The 25,906-nt window shown below is 34.5% G+C and overlaps 1 protein-coding gene across 1 annotated transcript; it reads left to right on the plus strand.

Annotated features, from left to right (window-relative positions):
- Window positions 1-7,435: 7,435 nt before the first annotated feature.
- Window positions 7,436-16,264, plus strand: LOC123820369 (NKG2-A/NKG2-B type II integral membrane protein-like). Its single transcript, XM_045841059.1, has 6 exons — window positions 7,436-7,619; window positions 7,995-8,084; window positions 9,941-9,997; window positions 10,516-10,667; window positions 15,804-15,907; window positions 16,144-16,264. Exons 1-6 carry the CDS (start codon window positions 7,436-7,438, stop codon window positions 16,262-16,264), a joined length of 708 nt encoding a protein of 235 aa, XP_045697015.1.
- The last annotated feature ends 9,642 nt before the right edge of the window (window positions 16,265-25,906 follow it).

A 25,906-nucleotide genomic window follows, 5' to 3' on the forward strand; every position in this document is an offset into this window, starting at 1 on the left:
CTCAGACTTCTTTGGATGATCTTGGGGAAAATGGTGACTTTTGTGTATATGGTTAAAGCCCCATTCATCTCAACAGCTGCTTCTCTGACGTAAAGTGACCCTGACAGCAGCATCACAGAGATTGCTGAGTCTGTCTGAAATGCTCTGCCCTCACAGATGTTCAGTGTAAATAACAAAAAGAGAAATAAATGACAATAGAGAATGTACTTGAGACCATATCACTTTTATACTGTGATGATTAGCATTAAATTTATCAATGTTACTGGTTTTTACACCAACTTCATGTCTTCATCTGAATGTTATGTTCCCAGTGGGACCCAATGATATTGCAGTTCTCTCACAGATGGCATTCCCAGTTATTCTAACTTTGTTCAAAATGTTTTCATGCAACACTTGTACATCTGAACATGATAAAATTTATTTTTTATTATATTTTTATCATTGTTCAATTGCAGTTGTCCCACTATTTTCCCTGTTGCCCTCACCTGCCCTTCCCATCCACCCTGAAGTCTATTCTCACCCTGTTGTCCCTGCCCATGAGTCTTCTCCTCATGTATTTTAATGTTTTCTGGCTTACAGCAACAATATTTCATCTGTCATAGTTGGAGGGTTAACCTCTGAAATCAAGGGGTAAACAGGACTGTCCTCTCTGTCAATATCCAGAGGAGACTCTGGACCATGCATTTCTCTTACTATTGGGTGGAGCCCTCAGCCCTTGGCATCCCTTGGCTTCCAGGCATCTTACTCCCGTCTCTGCCTCTGTCATCTCATTGTTCTCATCCTGTGTGTCTGTCTCTGTGTCCAAATGTCCCTCTTCTTATAGGATATCATATGCATTATTTAAGGGCCATCCTATGGCAGTATGACCTTATCATAATTTATCTGCATTTGCAGAGGCCCTTATTACATAAGGTCACATTCTTGGCCTGTTGCAGACATTAATTCAGTGGTTGGAGGAGTGTGGGAATAAAACCCTAGAAAATGACTTAAAAAGCAGGTTATGTCTAAATCTTTTTTAATTTTATTTATTTATTTTTGATGAGGCTGTCTTCTCCATTGTATGCTCTAGTCCCCCTTTAAATATTAATGGCTTTTTAAAAAATAAAAATTGAACTGCCTTTGATCCAGTGATTCCACTGCTGGGAAAACACTTAAGAATCCCGAGTCACCTATTCAAAAGAACTTATGCACCCCTATGTTCATAGCAGTGCTGTTTACAATAAGCAAGAGCTGTAAATAGCCTAAGTGCCCATCAGTACATGAGTGGATCAAAAAACGGTGGTACATTTACACAATGGAATACTACACAGCAGAAAAAAGAAGGGACTCCTGCCCTTCATGACTGTGTGGATGGAACTGCAGAATAGTATGTTAAGTGAATAAAGCCAGTCTGTGAAAGACAAATACCATATGATCTCACTAATAAGTGGAACCTAATCAACAAAACAAATGAAGAGAATAGTATGAGAGACATGGCAATAACAAACAAACAGTGACCAGAGGGGATGAGAGAGGGATATAATGAGGGAAGAGGGGAGAATCTAGTTAAGCAACGTGTATGAAGGACCCATGGGCATGGGCAACAAGGTGGGAATTGACTGTGGAAGTAGGGGTAGGTAGGACAGGGGAGAGCAACTGGGGGAAAATTGGGACAACTCTAATTGGATAAGAATGAAAAACAGAAATTATCAAAATTTAAATTGATTTGAAGGCAAATCCTATGTTTAACAGACCTCATTTTCAAAGACTGAGAGCTACAATTTGTATAGTTTGCAATGTGTCTATTTTATTACCTGCTGAAGATGACCAGCTATACATCCCATAGTTCCTTCATAACATTCAGCACGTGGCAATGATATGATTTGTTTAAAAGTTACCTTTGTACTAACCATATAAGAAGTGGAGAGAAAATGTTGTGGCTGGTGTGGCTCAGTGGATTGAGTGGCAGCCTGCAAACCAAAGGGTTCCTGGATTGATTCTCAATGAGGACCACATACCTGGGTTGTGGGTCAGGTCCCACAACCTGTGAGAGGCAATTAGACATTATGTTTCTTTCCCTCTCCCATCTCTCTAAAAGTAAATAAGATCTTAAAAAAGAAGTGGAGAGACCAGAGCAAATGGTGATTTCTTGCCTGTTTATGTTTCTAAGTGTAAGGCCATGTTTTCACTATCCTAACATTTACTTATTTTAACAATTTAGGGATGCAGTGAAAAGCAGAGGAAAAATAATTACAAAAAGAATGGCAATGTTGGGGACTGCCCTTCCTGGTCTCAGGAAGCTATAACCCCGCCGTTACTTAGGCTGAGTGAAAGAACTCCGGACCAGGAGCCACTAAGGAGACAAAACTTATTTCCCTGGCATGAACGCTGCCTGAGGGGAGGGTCTAGTTAAGCAATGTGTATGAAGGACCCATGGGCATGGGCAACAAGGTGGGAATTGACTGTGGAAGTAGGGGTAGGTAGGACAGGGGAGAGCAACTGGGGGAAAATTGGGACTACTGTAATTGGATAAGAATGAAAAACAGAAATTATCAAAATTTAAATTGATTTGAAGGCAATTTAAATGCCTGGCTCCCTTTGTGTGGTCGGCAGTCAATGACGGGTAACAATTCTCTAGGAAAGAGAATGGGTCTAAGGCAGACGCTATCACGTGATAATGCCCTAAGGGAAGAGACTTAGGGCTGTGGATATGAAAGGGTGATGGACATCAACCCCTGCCCCTTTGGCTTTGTCAAAGCCTGAGTCCTTGTTCTTAGATGTGAGAAATCCAAGTCTCCTGGCTGCGTTTGTCTACTCTGTTAACTCAGGCCTGCGGAAATAGCAGCGGCGGTGCAGCCCAGACCAGAAATAGCAGATCCCCAGGGTAATCAGGCCTGGGACATAGAATATGCAAGATCCTGTGAGATCTGTTTGCTGGAGGATGTTATTAACTTGAATTTAAAGACACAGACAGGAAACCTTTGGAACCTGTAGTCCTTTCATATGTTAAAACTCCAATCTCTGCCCAGAATCACATGGGGGTTCTATCTGCACCTTTGTAAGTCACCTACTTCTTTTGATCTTTTCTGCTAGACTGTGAATCCACAAACTAAGTCTGTTGTCTCAATAAAAATCTGCTTGGGAATTGAGACAGGACGCTCCCCACTAGAGAGAGCAGCCATTCCGTTTTTACTTCCCCACAGAAACTGCTTGTCTCTGTGTATGTCTTTCTCGTGTTTCGACGAGCCATCTGCAGCATTCTGAGCTCACTGCAGGCCACTGGGCATGCGTCATGGCAACATATGTCATACCTGAGACTACATAATTTTCTCTTGAATGGATATTTCCTAGGTAACTCATTTTAGACTAATACTGACAGCTAAGCCAATGCTTGTAGAGTAAAAGCATCAATCAGATGATAGTTTCTCTCTCCAATGCTGTAATACAAATAACCTTTTGTATGCTATAAACACATTTCTTCATTTTCTTTAAGTAAATTAAAAAAAAACACATTTCCCAAAAATTGAGCTTAAAACTTTAAATAATTTTGCCTTATCCTCCCAAAATAGAAAAACTTCTGGAACCTCCTTTTTTTTTTTTACCCAAATGCAAAAGTATATCATAGCCTTAGAATAAGTGTGTTGGCTTTTCTGTTATTTTGTGTTAATGAAGTACATGGTTTAAAGACCAACTTTTCACCCCATGATTTTCAGACCTCAATTATTTTCAGCATATAACAGGTAATAAGTAATGATGTTGTTCATGGGACTTTCAAAAATTGCACTTATACAGTGAGATCAAACCACATTAAAGAATGTGTTTTTATTTTCACAAATGCAATTTTACTTTAATTTTTATTTTGCAATTACAATCAACCTCCAATATCATTGTAGTATAGTTTCAGCATAGTGGTTAGACCCTTATGTAATTTATGGATTGATTCCCGGCTGAATAAGTCTAGTCCACACCGAACACATTATGTGATTATTTCAATATTATTGACTATATTTCCTATCCTTTACATTCCAAGACAATTTTGTAACTACCAATTTGTAGAATAATCTTTTAGAACTTCTCCTATGCAGTAGGTTGCATATCAATTGAAAGTTTTATGATCTGCAGTTTATTTGTTACCTTTTTCCCCTTTGGTAAGAACATTTCGGATCCATGTCTGGGTGAACTTCAATTATGTGATACAGTGTTATTGACTGTAGCCACCATGTGATATGTTAGATCCTTAGGCTTCTTCATCTTACAAGTGAAAGTTTGTAACTTTTACTAACTTCTTCTTAAATTCTTATTCTCAGCCCTAGATAACCATTAGTCTGAGCTTGTTACTTTTAAATTTTACATATAAATGATACCATGCAGCATTAGTCTTTCTTTGTCTCAATTATTTCACTTAGCAAAATGCCTTAAGGTTCATCTTAGTCATCAGTGAGAAAAATTTATTTTTCTCATGGCTCAAAATAATTCATTGGGTGTGTAAGTGTGGGTATGACTTTAGTCCATTCATCCATTAAACATGCTTAGGTTGCTTTCACACCTTAGTTACCCTTAGTTACGGTGAATAATGCTTCAAGGAACCTGGGAATACAGATAATTATTCATAATAATTGTGTCACTTTGGATATATGCCCAGAAGTGGGATTGCTGGACCACATGGTACTTCCAATTATAACTCACTACCAATAATAGATAAACATTCCCTCTTTTCTTGATACAATATGAAATGGATGAAAATAATTCCATTTGACACATACTAGATGACTTACATGTAATGTTTAATTTCTTCTGAGATTCATGTGTCATTTAACTTGTGTTTTCAAAACCACTTTTTCTGCCATTTTCTATTTTGATTAGGTTAAATTTTTTTAAATTGCATTCATTTTCATCCTACATAGTTACATTTTGGCTTTTGTCATTCACAACAAATATTTCTGTTAAAATACAGGCAGGTACTTATGATTGGAGGATGAATTAATGAATAATAAAATGAGTAGCAATTTATTATTTCCATCTCTTACATTATAGTATAGTACAATGTTGTTTCATGTTTTCTCCTTCTCAGAGACATTTATTTTTATCAGAGAGAATATAAATTCCTTATATAAAAATAACAAATTTAATTCAGCAATTAATATAACAAAGGCAGAGAAATTGAGGAGGTAAGTTTGGGCATTAATATTTGTGACAGTTATCCTTAGTTGAAAATGCAGTCATTCCTCAGAATATTAATGACAAGTATCATTGAGTACCTATTGCTAATGGAATTGTAATTTTATCTTTTTCCATTATAACTAAGAGACAGTGAGCATATAAATCAATTTAAGTAATGCCAGAATTTAGTAACATTGATTAGGGTAGGATTGCAACATCTAACATACTCTTAAGAAAGCCTAAATTTTCCATGTTTGTAAATTTTAAGATGTAGGTATGTTAACAGTAGGGGGGACGAGTTTTTTGTCCCAGAAATCTTTGGGAATACACAAATAATTTCCCAGGGACACTTATGAATGCACAAACTAAATGACACCCGACAAGTTCAATCTCCTCTGTTCTGGAGGTGTGTGAGGAAATAAGCCATCTTCAAAATTGCCCAAGAATCAGAATTTCCTGTTCAAACTTTAAGTGACACAGTGATGAGGAATCTACTTTTTTTATACTTTTGCCTCACTCTCAGTGTTCAGGGGTCTGTCTGTGAGGACCACAGACACTGCTTGTAGACGGGAGTCAGCAGGTCTCCTGTGAAGGATGCAGGACTTTCTGGCTTCCAGAGGTGTGTGTCTCTACTCTTCCGTCTCTGTACTGACCCGATTCTGTTAATGGGAAATTACAAATGGTAGATGTGTTACAAACGAAGCACAATTAATACACAATAAAATGGAAGAAAACATTGGTGTTCAATTGAAGAAAACATTGGTGGCATAGTTTAGGGTAAAACGTATAATTTGAAAAAAATTCAAATTTTTGCCTGTGCAAAATTACTAGCAAGCATACCACATACATATTTTGGTTTGAAAATGAGGATAACTTAAATGAAAAGCTGTAAGCATCCTGACAAGGAACAGTTAACTTTGGATTTTGTAATTAACAAGTATAATAATATATGTGTATTACTCCATATTTAATACACACCATAAATATAGATTCTTAAATTCATCAAATCACAAAGGTCAAATATATCTTCAATAACGCATTTAGGTTAAATAAAAGCTGTTTGACTTGCAATAAAAATCAAGATTTAGTAGTCTCTGTAAAATAGTTATTTAAACTTAATTATAAACAATCCAAAGATTTTTAGAAATTAAACAAAACATTGCAACAAGAGATGCCACATTGGTAAGATGCTCCTGTGGCAGGAATTGTTACACTGTCTGATATAAGTAAAAATAGTAACATGTCAACTGTGTTATAATATTTTTCTGGAAAGCTTATAAATGTAGATTGAGTATTAAGTGTTTTACATGCATTGTATCTCACATATTTTCATTCCCACTTTAATTAGCAAACTGTGTCACTAGACACTAATTACTAATGGTCATGCACTGTGAATTTCAAAGCCAGACTGCACTACAAATCTCACTGCCTGCAGCATCCAGTGACTGAATTATTAAATTACATTTACCTGCACATTAAAGCTGCCTTCACAGACTGTGATAGCCAAGGGATTTTTCTGGACATTTGCAGCAAAAGTGTTCCTCCATAAACGATCTGCAACAAATTTATTTATCATTTTGTGTGTTTTCATATCTTAACCATTAAATAAATTACAAGTTACTGGTGTAAAGTGTGTTACATAATCCTTTGATGTTCTATTGCACTTATTATTTATCGAGCTTTGGGTAAATTTAGTGTGTCATGTAACATTTTCAACATACAAAACATTTCATTAAAATTTTTAACTCATCTCTCAGAACTCTACAATTATTCAAAATAAAATATTTGATAACACCTCTTCTGTGCTTTGACCTAATAATTGTGACTAAATTACATTAATATATTGCAGTTAATTACCATATGTGCTAACAGTACCATTCCTCCAACTTTAGAACACTCAGTCTTAAACATTATTGGATTTAGAAATTGTCATTAAAATTGGTGCATTTTTTTAAACAGCATAGTGTTAAAATGTTTCAGTGGAATTTGATTTTATAAAGATATTTTGAACTACTTTATTCTTTGCTAACTTATTACTTTTCACTGCTTCAACCAATAATATCATGTCAAACATAGAAAATCATAGAATTATCCAATTATTGTATGGGAAACATTTAAATCTCTAAGTCAGTGAGAAGAAGACTTCACATTGGCCCAATGCAAAGTGAGTACTGTTTCTTCCCTCACCCTCCACCCACACTGACTCTCCTGGGGATCCTGTCAGTGCTCACATCACGTATTAACACTGAAGGACTGTCATCACAGGCACCATCCCTGACATTACTCAGCTGCAGAGATGGATCTCCAGGGAGAAAACGACTCAGAACTGAATCTGGCTGAGGACTCCAGGAGACAGCAAAGGAAAGGCAAAGGCATGAAAAGCTCCCTTTTACAAACCAAACAGCAAATGTCCTCTGCAGAAATGGAGTTTCCAAATGCTTCTCAAGATCCTCAGTGGAATGACAAGAACCATCGCACAGGTGACACAATTAACAGGCACACAATAGAACTGTTCTGGGATGTGCAGTTGGCGGGAAGAAGTGTGGGGGAAAGGGTGGGGAATTAGCTGACATTTGTTCATTTGTGAAGACCAGAGCTTAAAGTTGCAAAACAGTGTCTTAATATGAAATCTGAGGACTGATTTATTCAGACATCGTTGTAAGGTTCAGTCTTTGACTGGTAACTCAGGGAGGATTATGTTTCCTGACAAGGCAGTGGCATATTGTGAGGGGCAGACTGCAGTGGAAGACTTGGTCTGGGGATGGTCCAAGTTTATTTATGTGATTCCCTGTTCATTTGGGTTCTCTCCGAAAACTGTCCAGCTAATGTTCCCATTTGTTTTTCTCTCGCTGCAGATTCACCATCCCCACCAGAGAAGCTCATTGCTGGGATCCTGGGAGTCATCTGCTTTGTCTTGATGTACACTTTAGTAAGAATGATTCTCTGTAAGTAATCTTTTGAATATTTTAAAAGAAGTTCCCACTTTAATGAATCTCAGTGCCTCTAAATAGTTTGATTTATTATGGAATAGAGCTTTCACTTTAAAGTAAACATTTAGAGAAATGTGGAATGTCATTCTGAGTTATTCAAGTGCATAAATAGAATGATTGTAAAGACCTTTTCATATCCATTTGTATATTTTTATTTCATTACTCAAATATATGCATTAGGAATCTAAGGACATTATTGATAAATACAAAATAATTCTTGGGATTGTTTAATCCACTAGTTTTAGAAATGGTAACATGTGATCCAAAGTCTTTTGAGATATTCTTCCCCTAAATCTTTACTTTTGTATTACTTGCTTTGGTGAAATCAATTTTATTTCAGATTTCTCTGCTCCTAAACAATACTCCAAATTTCAAACTAAGAAACCAAAATTATGGTGTTTTAATTCTATCAGTATTAACTTTTATTTTGAGAATCACTGTAACATTTTCTAGGTACTGTACAACTGGGGAGGCACAATTTGTCCACAGCAGCAAGGATGGAAAAAGATATATTATGATTTTGAAAGCTCTGTTTTTAGTACCATTTATATTTTATCTGTTTTAGGGAAGACACAAATAAAATATACTTATGAGGGAGAATATAAATGATGAAATATAGCAATAAAAGTTCATAAATGATTATAAGAGTGATTTTTTCTCATGCAATATGAAGTAGTATATATTTAAAATTACCATATCCATGTCTGCCTCAGTGGCTCAGCTGATTTGAATGTCATCCCTCACACCAAAAGATTGCAGGTTTGATCCCTGGTCAAGGTTCATCCCAGGTTGCGTGTTTGATCCCTGCTCAGGACATGTACAGGAGGCAACTCATTAATACTTCTTTCTCACATCACTGTTTCTTTCTCTCTTCCTTTCCCTTCCTCTCTCCTTACAATCAATAAGCATATCTTCTTGTGAGAATAAAAAATAAATGAATAAAATAAAATCACCCATTGAGACAAATTAGCTTATATATCCTACAGCTCTAAAAGATGAACAAATAACATTACTATGCTACATAAGAAGTGGTTACATTCATTGACGTCCTAGGCATGAGACAATGGATATATTTATTTTTTAATAAATAATATGGCCACAAACAATAGGGGATGAGAGATGACCTTTCTCCATGATGCGTATATGAATGCTTTTTGTTTTATATGTATCAGCCTGTAAGTGTGCACAGATATTGTGCTGATGTATGCATATACCTATGCATATATGTAAGTTTTTGTTTTATAATTCAAATTGTGTTCAGTTAAAAATTCATTATTTTTATATTCATCAGAGCATCTAAGTACTTCATAATATTGTAGAATAAAGACTTGTTTTAAAGTATGCCTATAGACTAAGAGCAAAATTGTTACTCTGAAAAAAATTTGTCCAAGGTATAGATATCAGAACTTTTTAGAAAGTAATTTACAAATAAATATATATATACACCACATATCAGTTATAATTCAAATCATTCTTTAGTACACTTTATTGAGAAATACAAATAAATTCTTCTTATTGATTAGACCATAACTGTAAGAGATGGTGAAGTTTCCTTCTCAAGGGTTTTGAAATATTTTTCCCCAAATTGTCATAGCTTCATTGATTTTTCTTGGTAAAATCAAATTTATTCCAGATTATTTTAATCTTAGACAATTGTAGCATATTTCACAGTAAGGAACAAAAGTATTATGATTTATGTAGATCAACATTAATTTTTTATAATGATTACTACTTTTTCTAGCTAACATACTACTGGTTCAAAATAACTCTTCTTTCTTGTATATAATATAAATTATAAATTATTTTAACAGGGAGCCAGACAGTTACAGAAGAGAAGGAGACAGGGAACAAAACAGGGAACCGGAAAGGTACCTAATTATTTTCTATGTTCCGGTATCAATACAGCTTTTACCTTGTCTCTAACAGTCAAAATTTATAGGTTTTTGGGGGGAGGTCAAAGGAACATAAATTATAATACTGGGCAATAAATGTATATAAAATGAGTGTAGAAAGTGCATTTCTTATGCAAAAACATGAAGAAATATTCATTTAAATTTATCATACTCATTGTTTCCAATTGACTGAAAGATAATATGTGGTTCTAAAAATGCGGTTTCTTTCATTGACATTCAGGACATATAGAAAGTGGGTATTTTTGTTTTGTGTGTTTGCTTAATATGGGCACATAAACTAGGGAATGAGGGGCTGACCCTTCTCTATGAGAGTGTGTGAGTGTGTATGAGTGTATTATGCTTTATATATGCCAGTTGTGAGGGCATATGCATATACTGTGCACTAATTTGTCTATGCCTGTGCAAACACTGAAATTAATTTTCATTTTACAATTCATATTGTTCTTGGATAACAATACATAATCTTCCTTTAGCATATCATTGTGGTCGATGTCCACCAGAATGGCTTACATATTCCAACAACTGCTATTACATCAGCACTGAAGGAAAAACATGGAATGAGAGTCTGATGGCCTGTGCTTCTAAGAACTCTAACCTGCTCTATATAGATAATGAGGAAGAAATGGTAACATTTTTAATGTTTCCAACATTTTACCTAAATGAGTATTTTATTTTATATTCTATAAACTTCCTTCATATTTTTGTATATATCTATAATTTACTTTAAAAACTGTTAGTATTTCATTGTTTGAATTTATATTTTATTTATGTTTTATAGCATTAATGTGCATTTGATAATTTTCAGTTATTGATTTTCATACACAATCAGGCTTCTATAAATGCTTTTTTCCTAAACTTTGCTACTTCATTGTACCATGCATCATGGAGACTATAGATATGATTGTGCATGTTGGCAACTGAAATTGGTTATGAAATAGGTGTTGCTAATGAGCTCCTGTGCACTCTCATGATTTCTCCTCTCTTCTCACATAAGCACTGTTCTGAGATTTCACAGATTATCTTTGTCTAAATTAGACAAATTATCTTTGCCTAATTTTGAACTTTACAAAATGGGAGTCATTCATTATGCATTTTACATGTCTCCATTAACTCCCTCATAATATTGTTTCAATTAATCCACATTATTGAATGTACCTGGAGTTTGTTTATTTTCACTGCTCTATTGTATATACCAGGCATTCTTTAATCTGTTCTACTCAAAATAGAGATATTTTTAGTGTGTGGTTGTTAAGAATAATTATTTAATAAAAATCCTTGTGTATGTCTGTTTTTCCAAATAACGTATATTTAGAATAATTTATACACAATAACACATATAATATATAATTGGTATGCCATGTTATTTTTATAATAATGTAATATTAATTTATAAATATAATTGTTCTAATGATATATGTGTATCAGTAAAAGGTATTCCCATTTTGCATGAGATTGAATTTGCAGGGTCAGAAATATATGGGTATTTAAATTATCTCGATTTCTAGTTTGTTGTATAAGCATACGTTATATCCAACGGTTTCCTGATCCAAAGCTTAGTACTGCCAGAACATTTAATGCCATCAGCTGTAATCATTATATGAAAGCATCATTATGACACTGATGGGTATTTTCCTCATACTGATCAATTGAACACATCTCTCAGAGCACCATTCATTATGAATTTCTGTACTGTGAGAATGAGAAGTGCCCACTTACGAACTCTTGACCATTTTTCCTGTATGTTACCTGTAATTTTCATTCTTAGAAGTAGTTATATTTTGGATATGACTTTTTTGAATTTGTGATATGCAAATGGCTTTCCTGACTATTAATTACATTTTTCTCCACATATTGGAGTTTTTTAATGATTAGGACTTATCAACATTACCATAATCCAATATCTTGTTTTGGATGTTGGTGATTATTTTGGACATGTTTCACGAGTTAGTCAAAGTTCATGAAGATAATCTACTGCATTACTTTTTATGGTTTATCTTTTCTCTTTATTGATGGACTTTTACTTTTAGGTCTATAATACTTTGAGAATTTATATTTTTCTGATGCAGTGTTTGTGATGCTGTGTGGTAGAGGTGTAGTTCCCACTTTCCTGCATCATTACCTAGTTGATGTGGCATAATTTATAGCAGATGATCTTTTCTACATAAACAACTTTATATACATGGGTCTATATATTTTAACATAAAATTTAAGAGGATAATCATTCATTGTGTCTCAAAAGTTGTTTTTCTGTCTTCTTTTGTCTTTCTTTTGTTCACAGGCAATTAATTACACCAGTCAATTTTACTGATAAAGTTCTATAATGGTCTCCAAGCCTCTGTTAATTTTTCTCTCCCTTTTCCTCTACCTTCAGGATATATCATTTCTGTCACTTCATCTTTATTTTATCAATTCTTTCTTCTACATCTCAATATTTATGTAAATGTATTGAATATCATAATGTAGATAATTATTTTTCAACTGATAATTTTATTTGATTCATTCATAGTTTTTATTTTACTAATTGTTCTGTGACTGCCATCATATTGCCATAGAGTTATCTGAACATAGTTTTTAAAATACATTTTAGATAAATATATATTCATAATAACTAATATTAAATACTCGTATAAAAATCCAACATCTTATCCCAGTGAAAGTTGTATCGTGTGGCTGATTTATCCCCCTGAGTATGGAAGATATTTTTTAGCTTCTTTGAATAGTTTCAAAATTTTGGTAAGTCTACATTTTCAATAACATAGTCTAATAAACATGAATCCTCCTACATGCTTATTAGATTAATATTTTTGTAACTTCAGTTATAAAATTTTACTGTAGAGTCATCTATTTTGAAGTATGCTTACTCAGTTTTTAAAATTCTTGTTATTATTTTATTTTTAGGCTCAATTACTGAGATTCCCCTTGGGCCTGCATAGCTTACCTGACAACCAATGATTTTTAAAAATTTATCCAAATACCTCAGTCAGTATGGCTCCACCCTCTGCTACTTGATGTATTTCTGTGTGTGCATGTTTGTGAAGGAGTACTCGTAATTTTAAAATCAGTTTTCAAATCAAATTTGGCTTATTTTTTTTTACCGGATTATCTTTGTTGTGCACAGTGCTAATACTATTTCTTGTGCACAGTGCTAATACTTTTCCCACCAACCAAGTAGGTGTAGAGAGTTAATACCATCTCTTATACTGTGTTCTCACATTCAGTATCTTCCTGTTTGTAGCTGGCACTGTGATGACACAGACCAGAAAAAGGGTGGTCATCTTCACTTTTAACCTAGTGAATTCAGCCCTTTGGCCTGAAAAAGGAGTGGGCAGTTTCACCACCACTTCCAGAGGTAATCAGACTTTCCCTGTGGCAACACCAGTGATGTTTCAGCATTCCCCAAACAGTAAGAATTACACTTCTTATGTATGAACTGAGATGGGGAATGGGGGAGACATGGGAGCAGTCTTAGATATGAAGACTACAAAGTTGCTCTGTTTTCACTGGAATCTCTGGCTGCTTTTTCTAGTAAAAAATGCCCATGTTATTTTTACTCTTTGATCACATTTCAGAAGGATGAAATTGTTATGTTTGTCCCTTCACCTAATCACGCTAATACATTTTCTTAATGTGTCCAATATATATAAAAGTATATTATAAATTGTATCACTCTAACCTAGAAAAATAACTCTATTTGGTTTATCATTTTTAAAATCATCTTTATTTAGGTTGCAAATATATAATTTAGTTACTTAATATTTTATTTGATTCCATTTGAAGTCTCATAGCTTGCCATATACAACATTGCTTTTTTTTCAAACTGCTATATAAGAACAGTATAAAATATAAACTATAACCTATATAATTCTCTTTCTTCATTCTGATTAGATCATTGAAACAAATAATGATACAGGTCCAGTCCTGGTAGGTCCACTGGTTAGAATATCATTGGAATACAGGCAGGGTCTGGTTGATGTCCCATCATGCACATACAAGAAGCTCCCAAGGAATGCAACACTAAGTAGACAGACTACCTGATTCCTTGCTCTCTCTCTTTCATCAATAAAAATAAAGTGAGAAACAAAACAAACAATAACATTGATTTTAAAAAGGAAGAGAGCTCTTTGGCATACATCTATTTTTTTTTAATGAAGAATGGTAAAAAATGGTTACCTATGTATGAAAATTAAGAGTAGCATAAAAGCTTGTGCACTTTGAAACTTTATGAAAAAGTTCTTTTGTAAATTGCCAGTTATAAAATCAGTCACAGAAATGCAAAGCAAAAACATGGAGAATATAGTCAACAATATTCTAATAAATATGCATGGTGTCTGATGGTCCCCTGATCCATTGGGATAGTCACCTCTGAAGCTATATGCAGGTCCAAAACAATATTGAATGTGAGCAGTAAAGAAAAAAACAATTTCTTCAAAAGTTGCTTTCAAAATAAGTTCTCTGAAAATAGCATTGTTGCATTTTTCTATTGCCAATTTATTAGTGTCCAAAATCATTCTCATTGTTCAATATGAACAAAACCTGCATTCAAATTCTCAGTGCACAAATAAAAGTCAGAGGCAAAAGAATTATAATATGTCATTTAAAACATAAAGGTTGTCCTGACTGGTGTGGCTCAGTGGGTTGAACATTGTTGTGTTAAGGGAAATGTCACTGGTTGAATTTCTAGTCAGGGCACATGTCTGTGTTGCTGCAGGATTGATCAGGGATCCAGCATAGGAGAGGCAACCCATAGATGTTTCCCTTTCTTTCTCCCTCTATTCCTCTCTCTCTAAAATTAAATAGGTTGAATCTTTAAAAATTAAATAAAATAAAATATAAAGGTTTAGACTTTTGTTTATCCTCCTATGGTAGCACAGTTGTAGATTTGTAGTTTTCTTAAAAGTCTTGTGCATCTAACATACATGCAGGGTTTTCTTTCTGATATTCTGCCACACTTGATGGTTGCTGGTTGGCTTCTTGCACATGCACCCCTGCATTTCCAACTTTGGCTTCTAGTGTGACCACACCTTTTTTTCATGAATTATCATTCCCAGATATTTGAAAAGTTTATTAATATCCATAATATCAGCTTACAGTTGCTTAAGAGAAATCTCTTTTTATGAATAAGCTGGAGGTCATCCTCTGGAATTCCCCCATCCTGCACTTGAGCTTGAGGGTGAGTTTGGCTTTGCCAGAACAGAAGATTCCTTTCTTTGAGCTCTCCTCGGGTATTCCACCTGATTCTCTGGCACAGGCTCCCCACTGATGCAAAACACTCTTTCTCTTTCTCAGCTGCTCACCTTTGGAGGTGAATTGGTCAGTGATACTCTGAATTCAGCCACTAAGAATTAACCTGTATTTTCCTTTCATGCTGTTCACTGAGGGTGGTAGGAGGAGATATGAACTGTTTCGTGGACTTACGTGTTTCTTCAGCCAGTTATTTAGAATATTGTTGGTTCTGCTGCAGCTGTTGCCTCAAATCAGGTGAAACTTGAGGTGTTCCACGTGGATTCAGGGTCCTTAATTTTTTCACACAAGGCAGTGTGATCTTTGGGTGTTGGATATGCTGGGCCAGCTGGGTGGGGTGACCAAGAATTCCTGGAGTGCAGGATGTGGTTGATTGCTTATTCACTAGTGTCATCAGATGTTGGTGGGCTGTGCAGTTTACTTCGCTGTCACCTCCCCCTCTATCTGTGAGCCACTTTGATTGTTTTTACAAATACAAATTAATTTTACCTAATTACTCATAAAATTTGTTTTCTCATAGAATTTTTTGAACATTTTTGAAATACATCCATGGACTGTACTGTCCCAGAGAAATACTACTAATTCTTGGGTGTGGACAATTGGCACAACTCTCTCTTCTGAACTGTAAGTTTCTTTAGAATGCCTGTATATTATTTATTCCCTCATGCTTTCTAATCAGGAATGAATCTTAGAAACAAAAGGCAATGGGTAAACCAGTATGTGAAGAAATATTTAAGTGTCTTTTAAGAAAAAATTTAAGGAAGATTCAGATTTCCTGTGTAAATATTCCTGTAAATATTTGTTTATTTAATATTAAGTTATATATTATAGATTAATGATTTATGATCTCTGCATTTCAGATTTGCCAAAACTTCCGAGTTGGACAAGAATTGTGTATATTGGAATTATGACACACACAACTTCTATTCTGAGTCCTGTGTAGAAAACAGAACATATATTTGTAAGCACCAGTCACATTAGCTCACCTAAATTTGGTATAATGTTACTCTTACCATCCCTAAAAAGCACATTTCTAGTTTCTGTAAGAATGCTACAACTATTTTTGTAAAACTAAGTTTTAAGAATTATTTTGTGACCAGCTTTGTTTTCACTACATAAATAAAAGGAAGGAACTGACATTTCCCATGTTCCTTGCATGAACATCCCCATTATCAGCATCTCTCAGCAGAGTGGGACATTTGTTACTGAGAGTGAGTCTGTACTGACACATGGTAGTCACTTAAAGTTCAAAATTTATCTGATGCTTCATCCTTGGTATTATAGAATTGTTTTGATATCTATATTTATGTTAACCTTTAAAAATATATATCCAGGTGCATTTAAACATTTTAAGATCATATTATTAATTAAAATATGTGAAGTATAAATTATTAATTTGAATGAATTATGAATTGTAACATCAAGCACTGCTACTTCTAACTCTAAATTTACATGAGTAATTGTAGACACATCTTCAATATAATTTTCCCCAGCCTTTGAATGTTGAAAATGAGGACTGCACATATCAGGATAAAAAGGTGTGTAAGGCAATTGAGTCAGGAGAGAGAAACCAGGGATGATTCAAATAATTATTAAGCATTTTGGGGGTGATAGCCTGCAGAGAGGGGAAGAAGAAAATTACAAATTGTACCAAAGGGTTAATCCAAAAAGATTACTGAAAGGAAGAATCATATATGACCCAAGGCTATCTCCTCAGGGATGGGTTTCAGACTCATGTCAGTACAGAAAAGTCTATGGCAGACATGTTCACTGGGGGCTCCAGGAGAGAGCAGCTCTCAGTCTGCAGGCTGGTGTGGGTGAGGATGGATCTCACAGTGTGACTGGAAAGTAGGACGACCTCTCTGACAAAGTGTCAGCAGGCCCAGGCTAGAGAAGAGGGAAGTATGGCAGTGACTAGTCCCAGAAACTTGCTGCAGGGTGAACACCACCAGAACTTCCTGCATGCATGCAGATGTCAGCCACAGCACTGGAGCCACAGGAGAGAAAACAGCATGAAACCAGGAAGAGGAGTCCTTTCTCCCAGTGCCCTTCACTGACAAAACATCAAGTGAGCTGACTGGAGAAGAGGTTGTAGGACCTGGTGCCATTATCTCAGAAAGGGTAATAGGTATAGGGATGGAGCAGAGAGAACTAAATATCTAATTGGCACTCACTGTTACTATGTAATAACCCAAAAGTTTGTATAGCCATGTGACTATATTCTACTTGCTTGGACAACAGAACCAACACAAATATCTTCTGAATCTATTTAGTGCATCATTATCAATGATTGTAGTGGTTTTTCGGTAGAGACTGCTAGTTTCATTGGGCAATAATTAGTGTCCTTTGATATCTCTTATATATCTGTTTTTTTCCTCTACTAGATTGTAGTTATTTTTGAAGGCACCTTGTTTTATTAAATTCTTTGCTTTTCCCTTTTGTCATTATTAATTACTATGCTTAGGATCCTACACTGATAGAAAAGATACAATTTAAAAAATAAGAATATAAAATTTAAAAAGATAACATGTCCATGTGAATTAAACATTGGTTATTGACAGAATGTGGGAAGAAATTTATTAATTTGACTTCATTATGTAGTATTTTCAATATAATTCAATTACAAATGGGAGAGACCCTATATTTGTTTATCATGTGCAAAGTGAATTAATTCCTATACATTCATCTGTTTAAATGTATCTTGTTTATGGTCTCTGTATTTATTCATTATGTTCATACATATATATAATATGTGACTAATAAAAATTAATTTCATGTGATATGTGTATTGAGTTGTATCTAATACCTGACATTGTTGTTACAAACAACTCAGTTGTATTGGCATTTGGAAACAAACATTAATTTTACTCTATATTTCTCAGTTACCCATGTGTGGTTTGGTTGGCTTTCAGGTGATATAGGCTGAGCATGTATGGGCTTAGCTCCAGACCACAGACTCAGTTCAGATCTTTTTTATATCTTTTATTCTCTGAACAATGGGCTACCTGACTAGTGACCTCCTCAGAGCAGGGATTAGCCAGTCTGGACAGAACTAGCAGAAATGTGGTACTTAATGCCTGTGCTCTGAACTCAAACTGTTACTTTCACAAACATTATGTTAACCAAACCAGTCACATGGCCACTTTGTTAATTTTCTGCAAAGTATACCCTTCTCATAGTGGTCAGAGAGAAGAAATGTAGATTCACTGAAAAATATGTAATCTACAATAACACCCATAGAAACAGGTGCAGATGGGAGTAGTGCCCCAGCAGTGATGACCCCTGTGGGGGTTCTGGAAATCCCAGAGGTCAGAGTATGACATATCCTCATGCACTGCAGAGCCACATTGGTCTTCATATCATTTCAATACTGCCAGGTATGTGTCCTTGTATTTAACACAATCAATGTACAAATATATAGAGTCATCATATAATGATAGGAATAATTTCTCAAATATAAAGTACCTCTTGTCAATAGAGGGAACAAATAGAAGTCATTAAACTTTTGAGGGGAATCACCAAGCGCAATGATCTGGAGAATAAGTCTGAATAGGAAATTAGTGCATCAACAACAATATTTCCAAAAAAGAACTTGTCATACTTCTTTGGATGATCTTGGGGAAATGATGACTTTTGTGTATATGGTTAAAGCCCCATTTATCTCAACAACTGCTTCTCTGACATAAAGTGACTCTGACAGCAGCGTCACAGAGATTGCAGAGTCTGTTTGAAATGCTCTGCCCTCACAGATGTTCAGTGTAAATAACAAAAAGAGAAATAAGTGACAAGCTATGAGAACAGAACGGAGAATGTATTTGCGACCATATAACTTGTACACTGCAATGATTAGAGGCAAATGTTGCTGGTTTTTACACCAACTCCATGTCTTCATACATATGAATATCATGTTCCCAGTGAAACTCAATGATATTGCAGTTTTCTCTTAGATGGCATTCCCAGTTATTCTAACTTTGTTCAAAATGCTTTCATGAAACACTTATACCTCCAAACATGATCTATTTTATTCTTTATTATTTTTATTTTTTATTGTTTTTCAATTGCAGTTGTCCCACGATTTCTCCTGTTTCCTTCCCCTGCCTTTTCCACCCACCCTACAGTCTATACCTACACAATTGTCCCTGCCCATGGGTCTTCTCATCATCTATTTTAATGTTTTCTGGCTTGCACCAACAATATTTAATCTGTCTCAGTTGGCAGGTTAACCTCTAAGACAAGGGGTCAATAGGACTATCTTCTCTGTGAAGATCTGGGGGAGACTCTGGACCATGCATTTCTATTGGGTGGAGCCCTGAGTCCTTGGCATCCCTTGGCTGACAGACATCTTACTCCAGGCTCTGCCTCTGTCATCTCATTGTTCTCATCCTGTGTGTCTGTCTCTGTGTCCAAATGTCCCTATTCTTAGAGAATGCCATATGCATTATTTAAGGGGCACATATAGCATTAAGTCCTTATCTTAATTTACATTTACAAAGATCCTATTAGATAAGGTTGCATTCTTGGCCTGTTGCAGACATTAATAGATGGGTTGGAGGAGTGTGGGGATGAGATACCAGAAAATGACTAAAGAAAGCAAGTTAATGTCTAATTTTTTTTAATTTTATTTATTTTTAGAGAGAGAGAAAGGAGGGAGAAAGAGAGAGAGAGAAACAACCACATGTGGTTGCTTCTCATGCAACCCTACTGGGGATCAGGCATGTGCCCTGACTGGGAATTCAACTGGCAACCCTTGGTTCACAATCCTGGCACCAATTAACTCCCAGAGGTATGTGTCTCTACTCTCCTGTCTCTCTACTGACCCGATTCTTTTAATGGGAAATTACAAATGCTAGATATGTTACAATGAAGTGCAATTAATTCACAATAAAATGAAAGAAAACATTGGTGTTCATTTCTGCATAGTTTAGGGTAAAGAGTAAAATATAAATAAAATTAAAATTTTCACCCGTGCAAAATTATTAGCAAGCATACCACATGCATTTTTCAGTTTGAAAATCAGCATAACTTAAATGAAAAGCTGTAAGCATCCTGACAAGGAGCAATTAACTTTGGATTTTGTAATTAACAGATATAATAATATATGTGTATTACTTCATATTTAATCCAGACCATAAAAATAAATTCTTAAAATTAATTCATCAAGTCACAAAGGTCAAATATATCTTCAAAAATGCATTTCAGTTAAATAAAAGCTGTTTGACTTGCAGTAAAAATCAAGATTTAGTAATTTTTGTCAAATGGTTATTGAAACTTAATTATAAAAAATCAAAAGACTTTTAGAAATGGAACAAAACATTGGAACAAGAACTACCACATTGATAAGACACTCCCATGGCAGGAATTGTTACACTCTTTGATATAAGTAAAAAGAGTAACATAGCAATTGTGTTACAACAATTAAATTTACTTTGGAAAGCTTGTAAATGTCAGATTGAGTATTAAGTGTTTTACATGCATTGTATCTCACATATTTTCATTTCTACTTTAATTAGCAGAGTAGGGTGCTAGACACAAATTACTAATTACTAAAGGACTTACATTGTAAATTTCAAAGGTAGACTGTATTACAAATCTCACTGACCACAGCATCCAATGACTGAATTGTTACATTACATTTTCTGATGTATTACATTTTACTGCACACTAAAGCTACCTTCACAGAACGTGACAGATGAGGGATTTTTCTGGACACTTGCCCCAAAAGTGTTCCTCCATAAATGATCTACAACACATTTATTTACCATTATTTGTGTTTTCATATTTTAACCATTAAATTTACAAGTTACTGGTGCAAAGTATGTTAAAAATCCTTTTGATGTTCTATTGCCTTTATTATTTATTGAGCTTTGGGTAAATTTAGTGTGCCATGTAACACTTTTAACATATAAAAAATTCCATTAAAATTTAACTGATATCTCAGAACTCTACAATTATTCAAAATAAAATATTTGAAAGCACTTCTTCTGTACTTTAACCTAAATAATTGTTAAATGGCTAAATTACATTATTTATTGCAATTAATTACCATATATGTAAACACTACTATTCCCCCAACTTTAGAACACTCAATCTTTAAACATTATTGGATTTAGAAATTTTCATTAAAATTGGTGCATTGTTTTTTTTCATACAGCATTCTAGTTTTCACTGTTATTCTGTTAAAATATTTCAGTCGAATCTGACTTTATTAAGATATTATTCTGAATTACTTTATTCTTGTTACTTTTCACTGCTTCAACCAATAATATCATATCAAATGTAGAATATCATTTTCAAAACCATTATTTTCTCAGAAACGTATTTAAATCTCTAAGTCAATTAGAACAAGACTTCACACTGGTCAAATGCAAAGTGAGTACTGTTTCTTCTTTCACACTCTGCCCACACTGACTCTCCCAGGGATCCTGTGAGTGTTCACATCACATATTAACACTGAAGGACTGTCATCACAGGCACCATCCCTGATGTTGCTCAGCTGCAGAGATGTATCTCCAGCGAGAAAATGAATCAGAACTGAATCTGGCTGAAGACTCCAGGAGACAGCAAAGGAAAGGCAAGGGCATGAAAAATTCCACTTTGTAAATCAAAGAGCAAATGCCCTCTGTGGAAATGGAGTTTCAAAATGCTTCTCAAGATCTTCAAGGGAATGACAAGGACCATCACACAGGTGACACATTTAACAGACACACAGTAGAACTGTTCTGGGATGTGCAGTTGGTGTGAAGAAGTGTGGGGGAAAGGGTGGGGAATTAGCTGACATATTTTTTCACTTGTGAAGATGAGAGCTTCAAGTTACAAAACTGTCTTAATATGAAATCAGAAAACCGATTTTATTCAGACATTGTTGTAAGGTGTCATCTCTGACCAGCAACTCAGGAAGGATTATATTTCCTGATAGTGCAGTGCTGTCATCTGTGAGGGAGGACTGCAGTGGAAGACTTGGTCTGGGGATGGTTCAAGTTTATTTATGTGATTCCCTGTTCATTTGGGTTCTCTCTGAAAACTGTCCAACCAATGTCTCCATTTTTCTCTTGTAGCAAATTTGCCATCCCCACCAGAGAAGCTCATTTCTGGGATCCTGGGAGTTATCTCCTTTGTCTTGATGGACACTGTAGTGAGAATAATAGTGTTTATTTCCTGTAAGTATGTTTTTGAAAAATATTAAGAGAACTTCTCACTTTAATCTATCTCTGTGCCTCTAAACATTTTAATATATTATGGAATAGACCTCTCATTTTAAAGTAAGCATTTAGTTAAATATGGAATGTTATTCTGAACTTGTCAAGCACAAACAAGAGAATGATTGTAGAGAGCTTTATACATCTATTTGCATACTTTGATTTCTTTATTCAAATATATGCTTTAGAAATCTAAAAGGCCTTACTGAGAAATACAAATTAATTCTTGAGATTGTTTAAACCAATATTGTAAGAAATGGTGAAGTGGGATTCAACAGTCCTTTGAAATATTCTTCCCCTAAATCTTTACTATTCTATTAATTGTTTCAGTGAAATCAATTTTATTTCAGATTTTGCTGCTCCTGAACAATACACCAAATTTCAAACTAAGAAACTAAAACTCTGATGTTTTAATTATATCAGCACTAATTTTTATGTTGAGAATCAATGTAATGTTTTGTAGATGTTCTAAAACTGGAGAGGAGCAATTTGTCCACAGTGGCAAGGATGGAAAAAGATACATTTTTCAAAGTTCTGTTATTAGTACAGTTTATATTTTTCTCTATTCTATGTCAGGCAAAAATATAATATATTTTTGGTGGGAAAATATAAATGATAATATATGGCAATAAATGTTTATAGCTAATGATTATAGGGGAGTGTTTTTTTCTTATACAACAATATGGCCAATTGTATATTTAAACTTACCATATCCACCCCAGGCTTAGTGTCTCAGCTGATCTGAACATTGTTTGATGCCCTGAAATATAGCAGGTTGGATTCCTGGTCTAGGCTCATAGCTAGGTTGTGTGTTTGATCCCTTTTAGGGCATGTGTGGGAGGCAACTCATCAATGTTTCTCTCTCACATCACAGTTTACTCTCTTTCTTTCCCTTCCTTTCACCTTAAAATCAAGAAGCATATCATTGTGTGAGGATAGAAAATAAATGAATAAGATAATCACCATACCAATTGTGGCCAATTGGCTTAAGTGTCCTACTGCTCTAAAAGATGAACAAATAACATTCCTACTGTAAAAGAAGTGGTTAAATTCATTGTCGTCCCAGGCCTTAGAAACTGAATATATTTGCGTTTGCATTTATTTATTTATTTATTTTTATTGTTGTTCCAGCACAGTTGTCTCCACTTCCCCTACCACCCTCCCTCACCCCACCCATGCCCACTCCCCACCCTCAATCATAGTCCAGTTGTCTTCGTCCGTGGATCCTTTATACAAGTTTCCCTTCCTCTTCCTTTCCCCATTATCCACCTCTTCTCCAAGGTTACAGTCAGTTTGTTCTTTATTTCAATGTCTCTGGCTCTGTTTTGTTTGCTTGTTTGTTTTGTTGATTAGGTTTATTGATTCATTGTAATAAGTGAGATCATATGTGTGCTTGCTTAATATGGGCACAAATACTTGGGGATGAGAAATATAACCTTCCTCTCAGATGTGTATGACTGCTTTTTGTCTCATATGTATTAGCCTTTCAGTGTGCATAAGTATTATGCTGATATATGTATATATCTATGCATATATGTAGGTTAAATTTCACTTTTGCATTCAAATTGTGTTCAGTGAAGAATTCATAATTTTTATGTTCACCAGTGCCTCTAAAAACTTCATAATATTATAGGATTACCTCTCATCTTAAAGTATACCTTTAGACTCAGTATAAAATTGTTATTCTGAATTTCTCCAGGTATAAATATCAGAATGATTTTAGAAAGTAATTTATAAGTATATATACATATATAACAAAAGTTGTTATCAATGTAAATAAATTTTTGTAAGATTATATGGAACTTTTCACTTTAATATTCACCAGTACCTCTAAATACTTCATAATATTATAGAACTCTCATTTAAATCATGCATTTAGACTAAATGTAGAATGGTTATTTTGAAGTTGCTAAATGTATGACTAATAATGATTGTAGAGAGTATTTTATATATATTCATACATTCTGATATCATATTTCAAACATGAGTTTTTGGAGACTGGAAGACTTTAGAAATGTAAATTCATTTTAAGATTGGTTAAACAAAATAATGTTAAGAGGTAGTGAATTTTTTTTCTGTAGAATTTTAATATATTTTCTGCTGAATGGTTATTACTTTACTAACTTGTCTTGGCAAAATAAACTTTATTGCAGATTATTCTAAACAAATCATAATATTTCCAATTGTTATGATTTGTTTAGATTAATTTTAAGAATGAGTTTATTTTTGTAGCTCTTGCAACACTGAAGAAGAACTATTCCTCCTCCATAACAAAGATCCAGAAAGGTACATAATTTTCAAACTTCTTGTATTAGCACAGTTTATATTTTTGTCTCTATCTTAGGCCAGGCAAAAATGATCATAGACTTTTTGGGGAACATGAACTATAGAATGGGCTACAATTGTTCATAAACAATATTGTGGAAGAGTGTTTTTTCTTATGTGACTGTATAAAGAAATATTAGCCCTGGCTGGCGTAGCTCAGTGGATGGAGCGTGGGCTGGGAACCAAAGTGTCCCAGGTTCGATTCCCAGCCAGGGTACATGCCTGGGTTGCAGGCCATAACCCCCAGCAACTGCACATTGATGTTTCTCTCTCTCTCTCCCTCCCTTCCCTCTCTAAAAATAAATAAATAAAATCTTTAAAAAAAAAGAAATATTGATTTAATTCTCCAAACCCATTGTTGTCTATCAGCTCAAAACTCCCACTATTATAATATGAAAAATATGTAATTTTACTATTCTTAAGAAGTGGTTTCATTCATTGACTTTTGGACATGTGTAGAGTGGATACTTTTGTTTGTGTGTGTTTGCTTTATATGAGCACATAAATTAGGAGGTGAGGGGAGGACTCTTCTGTGTGTTTGTATGAGTGTGTTTTGCATTATATGTACCAGCCTGTGTGGATGCTTAGAAATATTATATACCTATATGTTTATCCTTGTGCAATTATGTAAGCTAATTTTCATTTTTAAACTTCAAGTTGTTGGGTAATAATTCATAATCTTTCCTCAGCATATTCTGTAGTCATTGTCCACTGGAGTGGTTTACATATTCCAACAACTGCTATTACATCAGCCCTGAACAAAAAACATGGACTGAGAGTTTGATGGCCTGTGCTTCTGAGAACTCTAGCCTGCTCTACATAGATAATGATGAAGAAAGGGTAAAATATCAAACATTTCAAATACTTCATTAGTGGCTTGTTTCAGTCAATATTGTATTTGTAGGATTCATTCATATTTTTGTACATATTTACAGCTAGTTAAAGTCTTCTAATACTCCATTGTTTGACTTTATAATATTTTCTTATACTGTATACCAGTAATGCACATTTGCATTTCATAGAAAACTATGCTCCTGTGTATGCTTGGTTTCTACAATAAACTTGGCTATTTAATTTTGCCTTATGTGAAGGACACTAACTA

The sequence above is a fragment of the Phyllostomus hastatus genome, unplaced genomic scaffold (genome assembly GCF_019186645.2).
Source record: "Phyllostomus hastatus isolate PE091 unplaced genomic scaffold, TTU_PhHast_1.1 phas_contig_347, whole genome shotgun sequence".
Lineage (NCBI taxonomy): Eukaryota > Metazoa > Chordata > Mammalia > Chiroptera > Phyllostomidae > Phyllostomus > Phyllostomus hastatus.

Coding starts and splice junctions, on each gene's coding strand:
- LOC123820369 (XM_045841059.1), top strand. CDS start 7,436: ATGGATCTCCAGGGAGAAAACGACTCAGAACTGAATCTGGCTGAGGAC. Junction 7,620..7,994: donor TGACAAGAACCATCGCACAG/GTGACACAATTA, acceptor CTCTCGCTGCAG/ATTCACCATCCCCACCAGAG. Junction 9,998..10,515: donor CAAAACAGGGAACCGGAAAG/GTACCTAATTAT, acceptor ATCTTCCTTTAG/CATATCATTGTGGTCGATGT.